The sequence below is a fragment of the Rhinopithecus bieti genome, unplaced genomic scaffold (genome assembly GCF_001698545.2).
Source record: "Rhinopithecus bieti isolate Rb0 unplaced genomic scaffold, ASM169854v2 scaffold_72735, whole genome shotgun sequence".
NCBI classification, from domain to species: Eukaryota; Metazoa; Chordata; class Mammalia; order Primates; family Cercopithecidae; genus Rhinopithecus; species Rhinopithecus bieti.
In genome coordinates, this window is record NW_016827539.1 from 180,012 (window position 1) to 195,600 (window position 15,589).

At 53.5% G+C, this 15,589-nt stretch overlaps 1 protein-coding gene across 2 annotated transcripts; it reads left to right on the forward strand.

The window, feature by feature from the left end:
- The first annotated feature begins 701 nt into the window (after nt 1-701).
- Nucleotides 702-15,142, forward strand: FLYWCH2 (FLYWCH family member 2). 2 transcript variants are annotated; one of them, XM_017863923.1, is made up of 4 exons: nt 702-889; nt 11,304-11,394; nt 12,126-12,545; nt 14,816-15,142. In XM_017863923.1, exons 3-4 carry the CDS (start codon nt 12,224-12,226, stop codon nt 14,914-14,916), a joined length of 423 nt encoding a protein of 140 aa, XP_017719412.1. In that variant the 5' UTR covers nt 702-889; nt 11,304-11,394; nt 12,126-12,223; the 3' UTR covers nt 14,917-15,142. The 2 variants fall into 2 exon arrangements, with proteins under 2 accessions (XP_017719412.1, XP_017719411.1); XM_017863922.1 differs by lacking the exons at nt 702-889; nt 12,126-12,545; nt 14,816-15,142 and adding an exon at nt 9,911-10,639 and having other exon boundaries at nt 11,304-11,393.
- Nucleotides 15,143-15,589: the final 447 nt, after the last annotated feature.

The following is a 15,589-nucleotide window of genomic DNA, read 5'->3' on the forward strand; positions in this document are numbered from 1 at the left end:
CGCGGTGAGCCTAGGGGGCCGTGCCGGGGCCGCTCTGGCCGCTGCAGCCAAGTGTCCCAGGAAAGCAGCGCCCAGGGCCCCGCATCTCCCTGTGCCCGGAGCCAGCCCAGTCCCACCGCACTGGGTGGCTGGAAGATGGCGAGTGTCCCGAGCACCCCTTGGGCCGGGTGAACCTGGTTGGGCATGGAGAGGGCGGGGCCCGTGGGCACGGGTGGGCCCAATGGGCCAGGGCTGAACCAATAACGAGAAAGGATGAATGGACAGGGGCCGAACTACAGAGCGAGGGCGGGACTAATGGGTGAGGGCTAGACCAATGGGCAGGAGCTAAACTAATAGAGGAAGGCAGGACCAATGGCGCGGAGGAGGCTGCTGCGTCGTCAAGGACGCAGAGATGAAAGCAAGGCGGTGGCTTCCATGAGCCTAAAGACCTTCCCTCCTCATGCTCGGTATCGCGACGGGGGAGAGCAAAACCTTTTAAAAAAAGCTCCAGTTTCCCTCGCAGGGAGCCGGAGTCAAATACGTGAGGAAGCCCGGGGGTCGCAGTGAAGCCCACCCACTGGTGCTGGGAGAACCCCGCCCGGGACCCGGATCCAGGCCGCAGGTCCTCCGAGGCTCCGCCCCTGACGATGACACCCATTCCCGGGTCTCCCCGCCCCCTTACTGAATTTTGGCCCCGCCTCCTCCCTCCGATTGGCTGGACGTCCAGCTATACACCTCACGGGCAAGACCCGGAGGAGCTAAGACAAGGCCGCTGTGACCTTGCTGCGCATGCGCCTTCAGTGACCCCGGCTTAAGGTGACGGCGCGAGCTGAGGCGGGGACCCTTGGCGCGGAGGCTGAGGGACCCGCCGCGGCGCTGTCGCCGGAGAGGGAGGGCACCGCTGCCGTCGGTGAGGACGGGCCCCGGCGGGCGGGGAGGGTCGCGCGTCCTCGACGTGGACGCGTCCCTGGCCTGGCTCTCCCGGGGGTCCCCAGGGTTGCGGGTGCTGAGGAGGGGTCCGCGTCCCGGCGCTCAGGCCGCCTCCTGTGGGGTCTCCCGCGATTCCCTCCTTGCCTCTCGCCCTTCCTCCCCCACCCTCCCGTCCCCTGGCCAGAGCCTCAACACCCCCACATGAAGGAGCTCCGCACTCGCCCGCCGGCCCCTGGCGGTGTCCGCGGCGCCCAGCGCTGCCTTCCTGGCGCCCCCCAACCCCGCCGGCCCCGTCCCCCGCTTGCAGCTCTGGAGGTCCCTGCAGGGACGGCAGCTATTTGGAGGCGTGAGATACTGGGGCGGGGGAGATACTTGGGACCTCGGGGTGTGGGTATTCTAGGGAGAGGAGAGAGCCGGGAAGCTGGGACCATTTGGGCGCAGCACAGCCCGCGTTTGATGCCGATTGCATCGGGTAAAGGAGGAGTAAAAGAAAGATTCTGAGCCCTGGTGATTAGGGGAAGGAGCTGCCACGACTGAAATTCCCATCGTCGGGAAGGTCTGCACTGCACACCATAGAGTAGCAGTTCTTGGCCTTCTTGGGGCGGGGGTCACAGCTGGTTTTTAAAATCCCCCTGTAAGGATGTGTACTGCACACCTTAGTGTCCCGTCATCCTGTCAGGGGGTCAGTCACAGCCTCCCACCGTGGACTGCGTGGAGCAGTGATTATTGGGGAGCGGCTGTCCATATCGCCTGGGAACTTTTGCAATGACTTCACCCTTGCCTATCAGCTATTAACATCCCCTGATAAATTCACCATGTTTCCGTTACGCGGATGAAACCTGCCGGGAGGGCAAGGGATTTGTCCTCTGGCTGAGGATGCCGGTGGTAGTGGACATTGATGTTTCTCTCCCTTTCGTATGAAGATGATTCTGTGGGTCCACCATGAGGCACCAGGCAGGGGTCCTGTCTTCCAGAACCTCATCAGTAAGGGACTGAAACTTGTATTAGTTTCCTGTTGCTGTCCTAATAAGTATGGTGGCTTAAAGCAACTCAGGTCGGGTGTGGTGCCTCACGCCTGTAATCCCAGCACTTTGGGAGGCCGAGGCGGGCAGATCGCAAGGTCAGGAGATGTAGACCATTCTGACTAACACGGTGAAACCCCGTCTCTACTAAAAAAAAATACAAGGCCAGGCGCGGTGGCTCAAGCCTGTAATCCCAGCACTTTGGGAGGCCAAGGCGGGTGGATCACGAGGTCAGGAGTTCGAGACCAGCCTGCCCAACATAGTGAAACCCCATCGCTCTAAAAATACAAAAATTGCCGGGCGTGGTGGTGGGCGCCTGTAATCCCAGCTACTCCGGAGGCTGAGGCAGAATAATCACTTGAATCCGGGAGGCAGAGGTTGCACCACTGCACTCCAGCCTGGGCGGCAGAGAGACTCCATCTCAAAACAAACAAACAAACAAAAAATTAGCCAGGGCCGGGCGCGGTGGCTCACTCCTGTAATCCCAACACTTTGGGAGGCTGAGGAGGGCGGATCACCTGAAGTTGGCAGTTCGAGACCAGCCTGACCAACATGGAAAAACCCTGTCTCTGCAAAAAATACAAAATTAGCCAGGCATGGTGGCGCATGCCTGTAATCCCAGCTACTCAGGAGGCTGAGGCGGGAGAATGGCTTGAACCCCGGAGGCAGAGGTTGCAGTGACCCAAGGTTGCACCATTGCACTCCAGCCTGGGCAACAAGAGCGAAACTCCGTCTCAAAAAAAAAAAAAGAAAAGAAAAAAGGGGTAATTCTTAGGGATAGTGACGTTGTAGAACTGCTGTTCATATGTTAATAGACTCAGTTTACTTTTTTTCTGAATATTTAAAAACTTTATTGAGATAATTCACATACTGTGCAATTTACCCATTTAAAGTATACAGTTTGGCTGGGTGCGGTGGCTCACGCCTGTAATCCCAGCACTTTGGGAGGCCGAGGCTGGCGGATCACGAGGTCAGGAGATCAAGACCATCCTGGCTAACACGGTCAAACCCCGTCTCTACTAAAAATACAAAAAATTAGCTGGGCGTGGTGGCAGGCGCCTGTAGTCCCAGCTACTCGGGAGGCTGAGTTAGGAGAATGGCGTGAACCCGGGAGGCAGAGCTTGCAGTGAGCTGAGATCCAGCCACTGCACTCCAACTTGGGCGACAGAGCGAGACTCTGTCTCAAAAAAAAAAAAAAAAAAAGTATACAGTTCGGTGGCTTTAGTGTGATCACAAAGTTGTGCACCCTCATGAAAATTCCTTTTAGGACATTTTCATCACCCCAGAAAGCACACCCCACCAGCAGTCACTCCTCATTCTCCTCTTGCCCACTCCAACCCCGAGATAACCACAAATCTACTTTCTCTGTCCACAGATTTTCCTACTCTGTAGATTCTTTAGACTCTAAGTAATTTCATGTAAATGGAATCATATAATACGTGGTCTTTTGGGTCTGGCTTCTTTTACCCAGCATAATTTCTTCAAGGTTCATTCATGTTGTAGCATAGATTTTTTTTACTGCCAAATAATATTCCATTTTATACATGCACCACATTGTACTTATTCATTCATCCATTGATTGACATTTGGGCTGTTTCCACGTTTTGGCTTTCATGAATAATGCAACTATGAACATTCATGTACACATTTTTGTGTGGGCATGTGTTTTAATTTCTTCCCGGCATATACCTAGTAGTGGAATTGCTGGGTAATAGGGTAACCCTACATGTAACCTTTTGAGGAACTGCCAGGCTGGTGTCCAAAAATGGTTGCACCATTTTACATTCCCCTCAGCAGTGTATGAGGGTTCCAGTTTCTCCTCATCCTCACCAACTTGCTATTGTCTGTTTTTTTGTGTATTTTATCATGTCCATCCTAGTGGTGTGAAGTGGTATCTCATTGTGGTTTTGATTTGCATTTCCCTGTGACTAATGATGTTGAGCATCTTCTCATATATTAGCCGTTTATATATCTTCTTTAGAGAAAGGCCTATTTGGAGCCTTTGCCCATTTTTATTATTATTATTATTATTTTTGAGACGGAGTCTCACTTTGTTGCCCAGGTTGCAGTGCAGTACAGTGCAGTGGCATGATCTCGGCTCACTGAAACCGCCGCCTCCCGGGTTCACGCATTTCTCGTGCCGCGCAGCCTCCTGAGTAGCTGGGATTACAGGCATGTGCCACCATGCCAAGCTAATTTTTGTATTTTTAGTAGAGACAGGGTTTCACTATGTTGTCTAGGCTGATCTCAAACTCCTGACCTCAGGTGATCCTCCTGCCTCAGCCTCCCTAAGTGCTGGGATTACAGGTATGAGCCACTGTGCCCTGCCCCTTTGCCCTTTTTTTTTTTTTTTTTTTTTTTTTTTGAGGCGGATTTCGCTCTTGTTGTCCAGGCTGGAGTGCAATGGCACAATCTCAGCTTACTGCAACCTCCGCCTCCCAGGTTCAAGTAATTCTCCCCTCTCACCTCTTGAATAGCTGGGATTACAGGCATGTGCCACCATGCCTGGCTAATTTTGTATTTTTAGTAGACACAGGGTTTCTCCATCTTGGTCAGGCTGGTCTCGAATCCCAACCTCAGGTGATCCGCCCGCCTCAGCCTCTCAAAGTTCTGGGATTACAGGTGTGAGCCACCATGCCTGGCCGTCCATTTTTAAGTTGTTTGTTTGTTTGTTTGCTTGTTTATTACTGAGTTGTAAGAGTTCTTTATAAATTCCAGATACAAGTCCCTTATCATATATATGATTTGCAAACTTTTTTTTTCCATTCTATGGGTTAACTCTTAACTTTCAAAAGTTTTTTTTTTTTTTTGAGACGGAGTCTCGCTTTGTCGCCCAGGCTGGAGTGCAGTGGCACGATCTCGGCTCACTGCAAGCTCTGCTCCCGGNATGCCTGGCCGTCCATTTTAAGTTGTTTGTTTGTTTGTTTGCTTGTTTATTACTGAGTTGTAAGAGTTCTTTATAAATTCCAGATACAAGTCCCTTATCATATATATGATTTGCAAACTTTTTTTTTCCATTCTATGGGTTAACTCTTAACTTTCAAAAGTTTTTTTTTTTTTTGAGACGGAGTCTCGCTTTGTCGCCCAGGCTGGAGTGCAGTGGCACGATCTCGGCTCACTGCAAGCTCTGCTCCCGGGTTCACACCATTCTCCTGCCTCAGCCTCCCGAGTAGCTGGGACTACAGGTGCCTGTCACCGTGCCCGGCTAATTTTTTGTGTTTTTAGTAGAGATGGGGTTTCACCGTGTTAGCCAAGATGGTCTCGATCTCCTGACCTCATGATCCACCCACCTCGGCCTCCCAAAGTGCTGGGATTACAGGCGTGAGCCACCACGCCGCGCCAACTTTCAAAATTTGTTGGCTAAAACACAAAACTCTTAAACTTTGTTGAAGTCCAGTTTATTTCTTCATTGGTTGTGCCTTTCATTATATTGAAGAAAGCTTTACCTAATCCAAGGTTATGAGAATTTAGTTTTTCTTTTAAAGAAGAGTTTTATTACTGTAGCTCTTATAATAAACTATAATTTTTTGTTTTTTGTTTTTTCATTGTTGTTTTGAGACAGGTTTCACTGTGTTACCCAACCTTGAGTGCAGTGGTGCAATCTTGGCTCACTGCAACCTTATGATGGTTTTTCTGTGATAAGATAGTTAATATGTTGGGTCATATTAATGCAGCTAGCTACTTACCTTTAAAAAAAACTTTTTATTTTGGAATTATTTTAACTTTATAGATAAGTCTCAGAGGCAGTACAGAGTTCCCATAGATCCTCCCCATCCCCAGCTTCCCCTCATGTTAACATCTCATGTAATAAAATATTGTTGGTACAAAACTACAGAGCAGGGCACAGTGGCTCACACCTGTAATACAGAATTTTGGGAGGCCAAAGTGGGCAGATCACTTGAAGTCAGGAGTTTGAAACCAGTCTGTCCAACATAGTGAAACCCTGTCCCTACTAAAAATACAAAAATTAGCCGGTCGTGGTGGTGCGTACCTGTAATCCCAGCTACTCAGGAAGTTGAGGAGGGAGGATCACTTTGAGCCCAGGCGTGTGAGGCTACAGTGAGCCGTGGTTGTATCACTGCACTCCAAGCAATACACTAAGACCCTGTCTCTCAGAAAAAGAAAAAAGAAAACTAACCTATAGACTTTATTTGGATTTCATCAGTGTTTTCATTGATGCCCTTTTTTTGTTTGGGGTCTAATCTGGGATCTGATCCCACATTCGTTTTTGTGTGTGCTTGTGTGTTTTTGTTTTTTTTGAGATGCAGTCTTGCTCTGTTGCCCAGGCTGGAGTGCAGTGGTGAGATCTTGCCTCACTGCAACCTCTGCCTCCCAGGTTCAAAAGGTTCTCCTGTGTCTGCCTCCTAAGTAGCTGGGATTACTAGGTGTGCAGCAGCACGCCTGACTAATTTTTTTTTTTTTTTTTTTGAGACGGTGTTTTGCTCTTGTTGCCCAGGCTGTAGTGCAATGGCACAATCTCGGCTCACTGCAACCTCCGCCTTCCGATTTCAAGCGATTCTCCTGCCTCAGCCTTCTGAGTAGCTGGTATTACAGGCGCCTGCCACCACGCCTGGCTAATTTTTTTTTTTGTTTTTAGTAGAGATGAGGTTTCACCATGTTGGCCAGGTTGTCTTGAACTCCTGACCTTGTGATCTGCCCGCCTCAGCCTCCCAAAGTGCTGGGATTACAGTCGTGAGCCACCGCTCCCAGTCACACCTGACTAATTTTTATATTTTTAGTGGAGACAGAGTTTCTCCATGTTAGCCAGGCTGATCTTGAACTCTTGACCTCAAGTAATCCACCCACCTCCACCCCCCAGAGTTCTGGAATTACAAAACGTGAGCCACCTCGCCCAGCCCAGATTGTCATCTTTGGAAATGAGGCACTAAACCCAGCCGACAATCAAGGGAGGGGATTTAAGCTCCACTTCCTAAGGGGGAAGTGTCTGCACATACCGTTTAGAACTTCTCTTAAGGGGCCGGGCGCAGTGGCTCAAGCCTGTAATCCCAGCACTTTGGGAGGCCGAGACAGGCAGATCACAAGGTCAGGAGATTGAGACCATCCTGGCTAACATGGTGAAACCCCGTCTCTACTAAAAAAAATACAAAAAACTAGCCAGGCACGGTAGCGGGCGCCTGTAGTCCCAGCTACTTGAGAGGCTGAGGCAGGAGAATGGCGTGAACCCAGGAGGCGGAGCTTGCAGTGAGCTGAGGTCCGGCCACTGCACTCCATCCTTGGGCGACAGAGCGAGACTCTGTCTCAAAAAAAAAAAAAAAAGCCTCCTAAGGAAGATTTGTCCCTTCTTCAACGGTTATTTATATCAGCTTGGACTCATGGATATTTATTTTATTATCTGGGTTATAATCCCAACCACTGGCTTCCAAGGCAGGGCCTCAGCTCTGAGGATCAGTTTTCTTTGTAAGTGGCATTTCTGACTTCAAGCATCTGCTGCCCAAGGCCATTGGCTCTGGACCAGGCCTCCATCTCCCCAGGGACAGAGTAGAGTGATGGGGATACTGGGAAGGGAGATTGTTGGGTGGCAGTAATAGAGGTCAGGGTTGACATAATTTTTCCTGACTCAGGTCCCAGGTCAAGGACCAAGGACGTGGCTCTGGACAGGTCACTTCTGTGCTAGGTGCAGGCAGGAGGACCAGAGTGGCAGGGTTTTCTCTCTCTCTTTTATTTTATTTAATTAATTAATTTATTTTTTTATAGTGACGAGGTCTCGGTATGTTGCCAGGCTGGTCTCGAACTCCTGGGCTTAAGTGATCCTCCCGCCTTGCTCATGCTTCTGACTGGCCAGCTACGATCTCAGGTTGCTATGACCCCTTCCTTGGGTTAAATCATTTGCTAGAGTGGCTCGAAGAACTCAAGGAAACAGTGCCAGGCACGGTGGCTCATGCCTGTAATCCCAGCACTTTGGGAGGCTGAGGCAGGTGGATCACTTGAGGTTGGGAGTTTGAGACCAGCCTGGCCAATATGGTAAAAACCCAACTCAACTAAAAATACAAAAGTTAGCTTGGTGTAGTGGCTGACGCTTGTAATCCCGGCTACTCGGGAGGCTGAGGCAGGAGAATTGCTTGAACCTGGGAAGTGGAGGTTGCGGTAAGCTGAGATTGCTCCATTGCACTCCAGCCTGGGTGACAAGAACGAGACTCCATCTCAAAAAAACAAACTTTTTTTTTTTTTTTTTGAGACGGAATCTCGCTCTGTCGCCCAGGCTGGAGTGCAGTGGCCAGATCTCAGCTCACTGCAAGCTCTGCCTCCCGGGTTTACGCCATTCTCCTGCCTCAGCCTCCCGAGTAGGTGAGACTACAGGCGCCCACCACCTCGCCTGGCTAGTGTTTTTTTTTTTAGTACAGACGGGGTTTCACTGTGTTAGCCACGATGGACTCGATCTCCTGACCTTGTGATCCGCCCGTCTTGGCCTCCCAAAGTGCTGGGATTACAGGCTTGAGCCACCGCGCCCGGCCCAAAAAACAAACTATTTACAGGCCAGGTGTGGTAGCTCACGCCTGTAATCTCAGCACTTTGGGAGGCCGAGGCAGGTGGATCACCTGAGGTCAGGAGTTCGAGACCAGCTTGGCCAACATGGTGAAACCCCATCTCTACTAAAAATACAAAAAATTAGCTGGGCATGGTGGTGTGCACCAGTAATCCCAGCTACTTGGGAGACTTAGACAGAAGAATATCTTGAACCCAGGAGGCAGAAGTTGCAGTGAGCCAAGATCACAACACTGCACTCCAGACTGGGAGACAGAACAAGACTCCATCTCAAAAAAAAAAAAAAAAAAAAAACTTATTTACGTTTACCATTTTATTATAAAGTATAAAGGACACAGATGAAAATATAAATGCAGCCAGGCACGGAGGCTGAGGCAGGTGGATCACGAGTTCAAGAGATGAAGACCATCCTGGCCAACATGGTGAAACCCCATCTCTACTAAAAATATAAAAATTAGGTGGGTGTGGTGGCGCACACCTGTAATCCCAGCTACGTGGGAGGCTGTGGCAGGAGGATCACTTGAACCCGGGAGATGGAGGTTGCAGTGAGCCGAGATTGCACCACTGCACTCCAGCCTGGCGACAGAGCGAGATTCTGTCTCATAAAATGAAATAACTAAAATACATATATATTTAAATATATATTATATATGTCATATATACATATATATTATGTATATAAATGCAGCAGCATGTGTGGGAGGGGCTCAGTTTCCATTCCCATCCCACTCCCAACTCCCACACACCCCTCCAAGGACTCCATGTGTTCCTGGAAGCTCTGGGAACCCTCTCCTTTTGGGTTTTTATGGAGGCTTCATTACATAGGCATGATTGATTGAACCATAGGCCATTGGTGAACAACTTAACCTTCAGGCCCTCTCCCCTTCCTGGAGGTTGGAAGTGGGGCTGAAAGTCCCAACCCTGTAACCCTGCCTTGGTCTTTTGGGTGACCAGCCCCACTGAAGCAGCCCGGGGGCTACCAGCCATCAGTCAGTACCTAAGCATACAAAAAGACATCATTTTGCAGATTCCAGGAATTTTAGGAATTACATGCTAGGAGAGAGGGTCACAGACCAAATATATATTTCACAATATGAAAGAACACAATTTACGTATTTCAGGATTCCCTTCTTGTTACAGCTTAATGAGATTTTTTTATTTTCCTGACTTTTCTCTTTGGATAATTAGTAGTTTAGGTCTGTCTTGTTCCTTTACTATGGGATTTGAATTTGAGATGGGGCTGACGGCCCTTTTTTTGGGGGGGTGGGGGGGGACGGAGTCTCGCTCTGTCGCCCAGGCTGGAGTGCAGTGGCGTGATCTCGGCTCACTGCAAGCTCCGCCTCCTGGATTCACGCCATCCTCCTGTTTCAGCCTCCTGAGTAGCTGGGACTACAGGCGCCGCCACCAAGCCCGGCTAATTTTTTGTATTTTTAGTAGAGACAGGGTTTCACCGTGTTAGCCATGATGGTCTAGATCTCCCGACCTTGTGATATGCCCACCTCGGACTCCCAAAGTGCTGGGGCATTACAGGCGTGAACCGCCGCACCCGGCGTCTTTGGGGCCCTTTTCTGCAGCTTAGAGTTGGCCTGGCTGCAGGGCTGGGCCTATGTATGGAATGGCAAGGAGGTGCCTCTGGTTCCAAATATTAGGTTGGTGAAAATTAATTGCGGTTTTGTCATTGAAAGCAATGGCAAAACCGCAATTACTTTTGCACTAACCTAATATAAGGAAGCATGCAGTCTGGGGGTCAGAGTGAGTGTGGAGGTCTCGGGGAAGGGCCGCCGGCCTGGAGCAGGCTGCTAGGTCTGGGTGCCTGCCAGCCTTGCGGGGACGAACTGCTGTATCTTGCAGGAATTTACACGCTGGGTATGCAAGAGGCTGCATGTTTTTCGGACACTAGGAGCGCTGCGGTCGCACAGCCTACACGGCGGGAGGCGCTAGAGGACCCGGGGTGGACTCGGACGTGGGGTCAGGGATCCTGGCATTTATTCCCGTCCGGACCTCCAGTTCATGCTGCGGAGCGTGGCAGGCATGGGGAGATCGGCCGCCAGAGGGACGTGCCCCGGAGCCAATCAGCGTGTGAAGCAGGGCGCTATGTGGTTGGGGCCTCCGGTAACCTGTTTCCGCCCCGGAGTGGCTGGCCGGGTCATTGCCACCGCAGGTTCCCAGGGCTCCCCAGGTCTCTGGCATCCTCACATAGCCCTGTGAGTCAGATGAGCAGAGTCGGAAGGGCCGCACGGGAGGAACAGGGGTTGGCTTGTCCGGAGGCGGATGGATAACGCGACCCCGATCCCTGCGGTACTCTACAGTCATGTGACTTGCTGCCTGGCGCATTTCTTCGAGTGCGCACCCCCTCCAGAAGGTGCCCCTGGAGTGGGGGCTTCACATCTGCTTTTGTTTAGTGGTCAGAGGACTACAGAGGGGAGCTCTCAGGACAAGGCCCGCAACCCCCTCCTCCAGCCCTGCATCCTCAGGCGCCTCTCATGGACAGTAGGGTCCTAGAAAACGCCAGGGTGCTGGGCATGGACCCCTCAGACCAGACGCATTGGGAGGGGTCCAAGGAGACCATGAGAACCTCAAGACCAGGTTGGGGAATTGGCCCCGAGGGAAAAGTGGGCATCCCTGGGCCTTGTCCTGCCTGGGTCCTGGACAGGGGGCTAGGTGGCTGCCCAGGCTGCAGTCTTGTGTCTAGGCTAAAACTGTAGGCTGGGAAAGTTCCCATCATCGGCCCACCACCCAATCGCCCCCCAAAAGACAGAAAGGCCACCCCACACTGGTGCTACAGCACCTCAGGACCGGGTCTCCAGGCCAACCAGAGCCCGGCGCTTGCCCCTACAAGGTGATAACCCATCCTTTCTGCTTCTCCAGGCCAGAAGCCAAGGAGCGTGACTGTGGGATCCACGACATCACATCGCTGTCCCCACTGAGCCAGGGCAGCGCCAACACCAGCTCAGACAAGGTTGGTGTGAGAACCAGCGGGTCGGGGAGACTGTAGGCCTCCAGACGGGGATGCAACTGGATCTGGTTGTCCCACCTTCCAGGGCCAGCTGCAGTGCTGTGGTCTGCAGAGTGCTGGCAGGTGCCTGGCCCATGCTCCCTGTGACACAACACACGTGAGCTCATGTCCCCCAGAAGTGCTTAGCTCTGATGGGCTTGGTGCCCAGGACACCGGTGTCAGTGTGAACCAATGGATGAAGTTACATCAGGATGCTGTGTGGTCATGGGCTCTGAGTCCACTCTAGCTCTGCCACTCTGGCTGTGAGGATCACCCTAGCATGCCTCAGTGTCCTCAATTGTGACTGGGTCCATAAGCACAGCCTGTTGTCATAACAGGGGTGGGAGGGGGGACTGGAAACAGTCCACAGGGTGGAAACCCTTTGTGCTCAGCACGTGGGAGGCCCATCGGTAGTGGCTGAGCTCTTAGTCCGTTAGTCACTCTGATGGCCCCTTGTGGAGAGTGTTTACTGCGCACATTTTCCAGATGGGGAAAGTGGGGTTAGATGGGGGTGACATACCCAAGGCTGCCAGGAGAGGAACTGGCAGAACAGAAGCCTAGTTCCATCAGGGCCCCCGCCAGCCTTGGCTCCAGCGAGCAGTGAGGCAGCCCCATCTGCCCACCTCCCTCCCAGAGCCGCGTCTGGAACCCCCCAAGGGCTTTCTCCACTGACGGAAATTTGCATCCTTCCTTAGGACGGAACCGCTGGACTCCAGGTTGCTTGCCTGGGAGTAGGAGAAATCCACCTGCTGGGGGCTGAGCGTGGCCTGAGGGACAGGCCCTGGGTCCAGGGATGCCCCTGCCTGAGCCCAGCGAGCAGGAGGGCGAGAGTGTGAAGGCCGGCCAGGAGCCATCCCCCGAGCCAGGCACAGAAGTCGTCCCGGCAGCCCCCAGGAAGCCCAGAAAGTTCTCCAAACTGGTCCTGCTCACAGCCTCCAAAGACAGCACCAAGGTGGCGGGGGCCAAACGCAAGGGCGTGCACTGTGTCATGTCCTTGGGGGTGCCCGGCCCCGCCACCCTTGCCAAGGCCCTCCTCCAGATCCACCCCGAGGCCCAGCGAGCCATTGAGGCAGCCCCTCAAGAGCCTGAGCAGAAACGCAGGAGGCAGGACCCAGGTGAGGCTCCACAGCGGCCCCCCAGGACAGCTTGGCACCTCCCAGGGTGGCCCCCACAGCCATGCTGGCTCCATCAGGCCCTTCTCCCTGTCGTGCAGGTCCTCGTTCCCTGACTTTGACCACGTGTGGGGAGCAGTGGCACGGGTTAGGGCACAGGCCTGGGCATCCCCCAACCTCCAACCCTGCCTCTGAGTGGTCTTGCCTCTCTGCGTCTGTTCCCCACTCTGGAATGCGCTGCCCACTGACTCCTTCACGCGGGAGCATCTGAGGGTGTGGTGGGGCCCACAGGCAGCTGCTGGCAGCTTCAAGGTCTTGGCTTGCAGCTGCTCAGTGAGGGTCTCTAAGGCCAGGAGCTTGATGGGTCACCTTTCTATATGTTCTAGAAAGCTCCTGTTGTCTCACTCACTGTTCAGTCACTTAGCAACATCCACTGAACAGCAGCTGTGTGCAGGCTGGGCTCTGGAGACTTGAGGCATGCAGGATGAGACCCCCCAGCAGACCAAGGCGGTGACCTCAGCCTGGCTCTCCGGGACTGCCCCTGCCCTTCCTACCTCCTCTGCCCAAGCAATCACCCCCCGACAAGCCTCCAGGGAGAAAGAGCTCGGGGCTCACAGGTCCCGTGGGGGAGTGGGGCTGGGGGTGTGGCCCTAGCTGCTGCAGGCTGGCTGGAGGTGATGGGTCAGGTTCATTCCCTCTGCTTTACTGTGGGAGTGATGCGATGGATGGAGGCACTGAGCGTCTTCAGTCCCTGCTTCCACTCCCCAGGGCCCTTGGCTCTGCCCCTGCTGTGTACTAGACCTTTCTGTCATCTAGACTTGGATACAGCCAGGTGGGGCATGGTAGCAGAGATGGGATGAGAGCAGGGCTGCCCCTTTCCCTGCACCCAGCTCTCCCTGAGGTGGCCCAGGCCCTGCCCCGCTGTCCCCTGCAGGAGGACAGGTCCCCTCCTGGCCCCACAGCAGGTCCTCAGGTCCACAGGTCCTGCCTCTGGGCTCTACCAGGGCAGGCAGTGGTGGGGGCAGGGCCCTAGGCAGCAGAGGAAATGGGCTGGGTACACCTTTTGAGCTGGAAGTTCCAGAGAGATAGGGCAGGGGGCTGCCCAGTGGGTGGGAAGAAGATGAGTTGGGGTTTCTTCCCGACTAGGAGTGTGTTCTGCCATCCCCTGAGAAGAAGAAAAGTCGTAGCAGGTGGCCTTGGCTTGTGACCTCTGAACAGGTGGCCCCTGGGGTCAGCCAGGATACTCAGACTGGCAGCCCATTGTAAGAAAAAGGGGTGCTCTTAGGGTTCCTTCAGTTTGCTGGCAGTGCAGGGACCCTGTCTCACTAATGAAAATTGAGGGGTGAGTGGCCTGAGGTCACAGAGGGTCACAGCCCCATAGCCTCCCCGGGGCTGAGACCCCAGAATGCCTGAGATGGTGGTGTCCAAAGCCACAGGCTTGGAGCTCTCAGGGAACCTAATGGACCCCTCGGCCTCCATTCCTTTGCTGGAGTTTCAGTCCTGGTGTGAGCAGTACTATGGAACTCAGAGGGACCCCGTCCTCCCAGAGCTGGTGGGAGTGCCTGGCTCTCACTGCGAAGCCCCCACCATCCAGTCCTGGATGACACAGAGAGCCTCTGTGTGTCTCCCTGGCTTCTCCCGCCAACCTTGGGCAGAGGGTGCAGTCCCCACAGCCTGTGGGAGGCAGGGCTCAGAGGAGTGAAGTCACCACCCTGAGGCTACCAGGAGGTCCCTGCAGAGAGCAGAGGGGGTTGGAGTTTGGCTCAGGGTCTGTTAGCTCTGTGGAATGAGACCATCTCAAGGTCCTCTCAGCCCCTTTGAGACTCCTGCTTACTGCTGGGATCCATCTAGGCCCTTTGTGAGAATTGGAACACAGCTATCTCCTCCAGATGAAAGGCAGAGCAGGGCTTCATCAGGCCCCAGGGGTCCCGCCGGCAGTCACCCTCGAGCATCGACCACCCCTACCTGCCAACTCCTCCGTCCTTCCATCCCCGCCCCAGCTCCAGCAGAGGCGATGGCTGCGGCTTCCCAGTGCTCAGCACAAACTTGGCCTCGCGTTTCCTGGAAATGATTTTAGCAGCTTTTGTGGCCCTGGGCTGGTGGCCTTGGGAGCAGTATCCCTGAGTGGCAGTCACTTCTCAGTCAGGCAGAGGCTTCTGGCCCTGGAACATCCACTGGTTGGGGTGAGAGTGAGGCCTGATAGACCCCCAACACCCAAGCTCAGCCCTCCCTTCTCCATTGACACCAGCCTGATCAACCCTCTTCTCTTGCAGGCGCAGACAGAACAGAAGACAGTGGATTAGCAGCGGGGCCTCCTGAGGCTGCTGGGGAGAACTCCGCCCCCTGCCCTGTGGCACCTGGCAAGTCCCTGTAACCTTGACAACAGTGCATCCTCCCAGGCCACCAATCCAGCCATAGGCTCTTCTCTGTCCGCAGGGCTTCTGGGGCCCAATCGGTGAATCTTTGCGTTCAACATTGTGTAATTTCTTTCTTTCTTTTCTTTTTAGAACAAGTATAAGTTACTTTTGTAAGCAGAAAAGTACTTTCAAACAAGAATAAAATAAGCTGTTTGCTAGACCCCATAATGGGCAGGTTTTAAATATTCCAGTCTTCTAGGTCCTTTGAGGCTCAGCTCTGATGCCACCACCCCTAGGTCTCCCCACCCCAGCCCTTACCGGGCCTTTCCAGAGTGCCCCTTAATCACTGCCCTCCCTGACCCAAGTCTCGCTTCCTCCATGAAGGCTCCCAGACTGACAGCTCCCAGGCACTAAGGGAGCTCAGCCTTGCTGAGAATGGTAGCTCCAGGATTCTGCTGAGGGAGAGGTAGGCCTGCAGCTCATGGGTGGGTTCAGGGAGGAAACTGACAAAAGCACATGCGGCCTGCCTGTCATGTTCTTTCCAGGGGGTTTGTGGACTGAGGGAACCGGAGTTCCTGCCCTGGCTCCCTGGGTGCCACCCCTGCTGGAGGGGAGATGAAGGAAGCACAGCCACCCTACTTGAGCTCTCAAGTCAGCGAGCCTCCGAGAGGCTTCCCATGCAGTCCTTAT

Bases quoted from the DNA above. Each gene is read 5' to 3' on its own strand.
- FLYWCH2 (XM_017863922.1), top strand. From the start codon at position 10,169: ATGCAGTCTGGGGGTCAGAGTGAGTGTGGAGGTCTCGGGGAAGGGCCG. The intron at 10,640-11,303 runs GTGAGTCAGATG...CTGCTTCTCCAG, and splicing joins TGGCATCCTCACATAGCCCT to GCCAGAAGCCAAGGAGCGTG.